This window comes from Leopardus geoffroyi, chromosome A2, assembly GCF_018350155.1.
Source record: "Leopardus geoffroyi isolate Oge1 chromosome A2, O.geoffroyi_Oge1_pat1.0, whole genome shotgun sequence".
NCBI lineage: Eukaryota > Metazoa > Chordata > Mammalia > Carnivora > Felidae > Leopardus > Leopardus geoffroyi.
In genome coordinates, this window is record NC_059331.1 from 105,924,181 (window position 1) to 105,930,237 (window position 6,057).

General features: G+C 35.7%; 1 protein-coding gene across 1 annotated transcript; it reads left to right on the forward strand.

Moving 5' to 3' along the window:
• Positions 1 to 272: 272 nt before the first annotated feature.
• LOC123607263 lies at positions 273 to 5,113 on the forward strand. Its single transcript, XM_045496397.1, has 4 exons — positions 273 to 619; positions 2,515 to 2,599; positions 4,050 to 4,192; positions 4,991 to 5,113. Exons 1-4 carry the CDS (start codon positions 278 to 280, stop codon positions 5,111 to 5,113), a joined length of 693 nt encoding a protein of 230 aa, XP_045352353.1. The 5' UTR covers positions 273 to 277.
• The last annotated feature ends 944 nt before the right edge of the window (positions 5,114 to 6,057 follow it).

Here is a 6,057-nt window from a genome sequence, read left to right on the forward strand (position 1 = left end):
CCCATTTCTTCACTAGATTATTTGTTTTTTGATGCACCCGTCATTTCTGAGTTTGTTTGTTGTTTCATAAATCTTTCAGAAATTACATTGGCCTGAAGAAAATATATTCAATATCCCATTGTTATAGTGGTAAACCTCAGCATTTGTATGTCTGTTGCAGATTCCTACATGTGAAAACACTCTTCACCTAATGTACCTTGACTCCCAGAAAGGCAACAGAAGCAGAGATGTCACACACAAAGAGTTTGGAGTATTGCACACAAGACCTCAACTCCAAATGGAAGAAAAAGTCCTGCAACCACCACAATCTGAAATGAAAGTCAACATATGGGAAATAAAGCCTCCTGATTTCAGCTACAAACTGTATACATCTTTGAGATTTCCAGAAAAACCATCAAGGATTATTAAGGAAAAACAAGGGAGGGAAAAAAAAGTTAATTTCCCAGAAACAATGCTTCACCTGCCCAGCATAAGGAATCATCCCAAGAAGGCCATATCTCCAGAGTTTATAACTACATTCCCACATATGGATTCAAATGAAGTGAAGTTAATGTTTGTGAAAAGTGGAAAGTATCCAAATGGTGTATACTTCAATCCAAAACCACACGACTTTCGACAGGTACAAAAAGCATTTGAATTAAGAAAACAAAACAGATAAGGAGAAATACATATTATTTTTTACTCATTTCTTAATTATGACTACTATTACATGAGCAAAAAGGTATGTACATATAATATGTGTAAGTCTGCATCTTGATTTCCCAAGAAACAATACAATTCAAATTCAGCAATAAGTGACAGAAGAGAGAGAGAGGTAGGACCCTGGTTAATGTTTCTGATATGGTTTTATCTATCATGTAGATGGCCTTTCTTAGTTTTGAGAGTAGTTCGGGCTTAGATGTGATTGGAGAACAGATCTCAATTGCCAGTTTACAATCTAGAAGTAATAGAATCAATTCATGGAATGAATGGATGAATAAATAAAAATTGACAAAGGCGGTATTATATTACTTTCATTAATCTTTCCAGTGGTTAATAATCTAAATAATATGTGGGCAAGAATTAGATTCATAATTAAAATGATGGCGGGCAACATATATTTAAGGAGATTCAAATGATTCAAAATGTTGTTCCTCTAGAATATGAATATATTTTATCCTTAGGTCTATAATTTAACACATAAATATGACTCTTGCTTAGTAATGAGAGAAGCAATAGGACTGATAAAACAAACAAGAAAAATAGCTACAAAAAAGAATAAATTTATTCCAGTGGAAAATATAAGAAAATATAACTTGCCCTCTGGGATCAGTTTATCTATCCTTGCTCTCTAACTTTCTAATAATTTTGGACAAGTTATTAAGCCTCTTATTTATAACATGGGATAACAATACTTCATATTATATGGCTCTTTTAAGTAATGAAGGAGACAATTATACATAAAGTGCTTACAACAGGGTCTTCGAGGTCTGTTGAGGCATTCAATGAATGTTAACTGTTAGGAGCTCTTAGGATAAAAGCTAGAAGATTCAAGAAGCCTTGATCTGTAACCTTCTTTACTCATTTAAAGCATGTAAATCTTTCTATTTGCAGTAAATGGAGTATATTATTTTTGGTCGCAAATGTCATTGCTTTATTCAAAAATTTTACTAGTTACGGTTGCAATTATAAGACATGAATAAGTAAAGTTCAAGGAATGGGAGACATTCTAATTTTCGCTGAATTAATTTGTTTTTATGAAAAAGTGAATTGGAGACAGTGCAATATAAACTGCAACCACCAGATGTCAGTATAATGTTTTTTAAACTAACAGTGCTTCAATTGTATTTGACTGAAGAGTGAAAATCTTGTATCAGGATTTCTGTTGAGACTTTGAATATTTTCCTATTTGCCTGGGGCAGAACCTAGAGTCATTCACTAGGATGACTCTAACTTCTGCTTGATCTCATCTTTTTATGCCACAATGATTCAGCTTTCAAACAGAGACGTTTGTGGTATTTTATTTAATTTTAGCTTCTGGAAGTATACAGATGCTATTTCAGATCATATTAGTTCATTTAAACCGTCTTTAAAAAGTACTTTGTGGTATAGTTTGCTGAAAACAACCAGTAATTACTCTATTCCAGTCTCAGCAAATTCTTTTAGCTTTGTTAAATATTACGTCCTTGAAATAAAATTAGCTCCAGAAATAAAACATGTAACCTTATTGGCATTTAAGATTAAATGCAAATTTCGATTAGATTCCTTTAATTTCATGCTGTTTAAAATGTTATTTCTGATTTATTCACATGAGGATATTCGAAGTACTCTGTTCTACTATAAAATGAATTGGTTTTACAGTATCTTGAATTGGATTATTCTTTCAGATGTTCATACACAAGTTTTAAATCCTATAACAAAATCATCAAAATTGCATTTTACCAGTGAAATAATTAATACTTGTAAAAATCACATTCCAAATGTAATGTTAGTAATAAACAGTATTTATGTTTAATCTTCTCTTTACATATCTAGTATCAACATAATTTACCAAACTTTGTGACAACGTTTGAAAGGGACCCTTTTGGATTAAAATTTAAGTCCAGACACTTAAGTACAGGTAAGTCATTATCATGAAGTTATGAACACAGCAAAAAACAAACTTTCTGCGTTATATCTTAATACTAAATCTTGTAAAAACATAACACTAAAATGGTGTTTTTTAGCCTATCACCTTTAATAGTATGGTAATTTTTTTAAATGCCCACTTAATTAATGGAAACAATGCACTTACATTGTTATCTACAACTTTTAATATGCTGTTGAAGATTGAGTTTTTAAGTCAAAGTGTTTTGTATAGAGAACCGATAGAGTAAGTACTTCAGAGTATAGACCAAGAAGAAAGCTGCATAGCTTTGAATCTTGTCTTCACTATCCCCAAGTTACCTAAACTGTCTATTTATTGGTTTACCCATCTATAAATGGGAATGGCGATAACTGAATCTCTATCATGGAATTATTGTGAGCATTAAATCTATCATACATATTTCGATCATATATAATGTTTACATAGCACATGTTGTCGTGTACATGGTAAATACATACAAACACACACTTTATTACTGTGGTGCCATGTGAATAGTGCTTGTCTAGAGTTAACTTGTATTATCCAGTGTTACGTATTTGGACAAGAGTGATAATACATGCATGCTATATTTACATACTGTAGTTATATATCAGTTAAAAAAAAATATGATCTTAATGGTGGTTGTCTGTGAGTAATGGGAAAATGGTTGAATTTTATTTTCTTCTTTTAAAAATTGGAATCAAGTATTTAAAAAAAAATTTTAATATTTATTTATTTTTGAGAGAGAGAGACAGAGCATGAGCAGGGGAGGAGCAGAGAGAGAGAGAGAGAGAGAGAGAGAGAGAGAGAGACATAATCTGAAGCAGGCTCCAGGCTCCAAGCTGTCAGCACAGAGCCCGACATGGGGCTAGAACTCATGAACCGTGAGATCATGACCTGAGCCGAAGTCAGACGCTTAATGACTGAGCCACCCAGGCACCCCTAGAATCAAGTAGTTTTACAATTAGGAAGTTAAGATAATTTATTTCTAAATGACGTACATGTTTTAGCATAGATTATATTGATAAAAGTCTTGTCTGTGTGTGTAATTACAATGGGACACGTCAACTTTTCTTACTATGTATATAAGTCACTATGGAAAAAAATGCCAAGGAAACTTTATAAGACCCAGACTCTGATATCAAGAAATTTGTAAGTAAAATTAAAGGTGGGATGCAAAATATGCCATTCAAATCACAAAGCACTACTGAGAAGTTTAAAAAGCGATTTCCAGGGAAATAAAAGGTGGGATTAGAATTAGAGTTTGAAGAACATTAATTCCTGTAGAAATGGTTGGCAGGATAAGCAACATTTTATTTAGATCTGCATTATAAATTGTCGATCAACTTGTCACTCCTAGGCCCTGATTTCCTACTATATTCTGAGAGATATGAACAAAGACCTATGTAATTGTTATGTTTCTCATTTGTCTCCATATCTCTAGTACATGGGTGTCAGTCGCTGAAAGATGATAAACAGAAGAACAATATAGAAAGATTTATCACTTACAAGCCTCATGAATGCACCTGGGACCCACAGCTAATTTTACCAAAAGCCCCATGGCCCATTCAATCAGCTTCATACACGGTGAGCGTGACTCTTTTTTTTTTAATGTTTATTTATTTTTGAGACAGAGAGAGACAGAGCATGAACGGGGGAGGGTCAGAGAGAGAGGGAGACACAGAATCCGAAGCAGGCTCCAGGCTCTGAGCTGTCAGCACAGAGCCCGACGTGGGGCTTGAACTCAGGAGCCGTGAGATCATGACGTGAGCCGAAGTCGGACACTCAACTGACTGAGCCACCCAGGCGCCCCATGAGCATGACTCTTTTTCTACAGCTGTTGGGAAATGTCTCCAATACTGTTATTAATGATTGCCTTGATGTAGGAATTTTTAATTTATTGTTAGCGTATATAGTGAAAGATATTCTTGTTTTGTAAAGTAAAGCAGACCTATCTCTGCTTTTTCTTAAAAAGCAAACAGGGAAATATCTAGAATTTTGGATTTCTTTTCTTAGTACAAAGATAGTTGGTAGGGTGGATTGAGGCCTGCACATTGTGAAGAATTTTCCCCAAGTTTACTCCCACCTCATTTGGAGCAGCCCATTGAGTGAATTGCACTCAAGTAAGAAGGCCTGACAAGAAGACTTTGTCATACAGTCATTGCAAGATGTTGAGAAAACAAACGTTTACCGGGGCTCAAATTCCACCCTGGACAAGTAAGGCTGCTTTGTATCCCTGTACAACCAAAAACAGCAAGATGTGCATGTGGCACACAGAGCAAGCTTTTAAAGCAAAGATCATTACATAGCAATTTTAAAAAGATAAACAATTAAAGTCAGTACATGTTTGTTTTCACTAACTTCCTTTGTGTAATCTTCCTTAAGAGACACAGAAGGCAACGAGATGTGTACAGTGCATTTATGGATCGTGTGGAAGAGAAGTTTACCCAAACATGCAAGAACAGGTGGGCAAACACTTCAAGCTTTGTTGCTGAACCCTTACATTAACTTGTTAGAGTTGCTGCTCAAATGATCCTTTCAATAATACGTTCTTTATCCCATAGAAGCTCTATCACAAGAACTATAAATGAAATATTTGCATGATGGTTAAACCATTTCAAGTGGAGTCTTAAAGAATCCAATTCCTTGATCCAAGATGAATTATTATTTCTCCTAGGTTCAGTGGAATCCTGGAAAACTGTCAGTGACTGTGTCTGTCCATATCCCTTCAGGCTTTATTATTCTAGATCATTTCTGCCCACATACCAATAGTTAGCATCTGCACCTCCTTGCCCAAGGCTCTCCCTGGCTGCCGTCAGAAGTGCTGGGGGTTAATATCTCCCAGCTGCAGCCCTCAGGTAATAGTGGAGGCGATTGTTTTATGCTGCTCCCCAGCGTCCTCCAGGTGGCTAACCTCCAGTTGTTCCGTAGCTACTTCACTCTGTTGGCTTCCTTCCTATCTCACTGGCCCACGTGCTTATCTTGCCACCATTTTACCCTCATCTGGAGACCACCTCTGGTAGGACCAGAGTTTTGGCTAAGCACCTGCTTCTGGGGAAACCTAAATCATGATACCCTAAGGCAGTAGTGTAATGATCTTAGAAGGCAGAAAGCCTGGCTTTGAATCCCAGCCTGGCTACATGATCTTGGACCGATTTTGCAACCACACTCAACCTCAGTTCTTCGCCTGTCAAATTTGAATAATATATGCTGTCCCAGATGCAGACAAGGGGGTGGTCACCTTATAGCTGACTCACCTTATAGCTTTCCTTACCTCTCTTTATTAGCTTGTAAATATCATCTATGGGAAAGAGGTGGGAGGGCAGATTAATAGAATAGAGTTTGGGTTTGAGATTTGGTCAAAATGGATTCAAATTCTAACCAAATCACCTATAAATATAATCTTGGATGATTTGCTTAAGTTTTCTGAATCAATCTTTCTTAGGTTTTAG

Excerpts from the sequence above, each read along its gene's own strand:
- LOC123607263 (XM_045496397.1), top strand. The coding sequence starts at position 278 with ATGGAAGAAAAAGTCCTGCAACCACCACAATCTGAAATGAAAGTCAAC. Across the intron at positions 620-2,514 it reads AACCACACGACTTTCGACAG|TATCAACATAATTTACCAAA; the intron begins GTACAAAAAGCA and ends TTACATATCTAG. Across the intron at positions 4,193-4,990 it reads TTCAATCAGCTTCATACACG|AGACACAGAAGGCAACGAGA; the intron begins GTGAGCGTGACT and ends ATCTTCCTTAAG.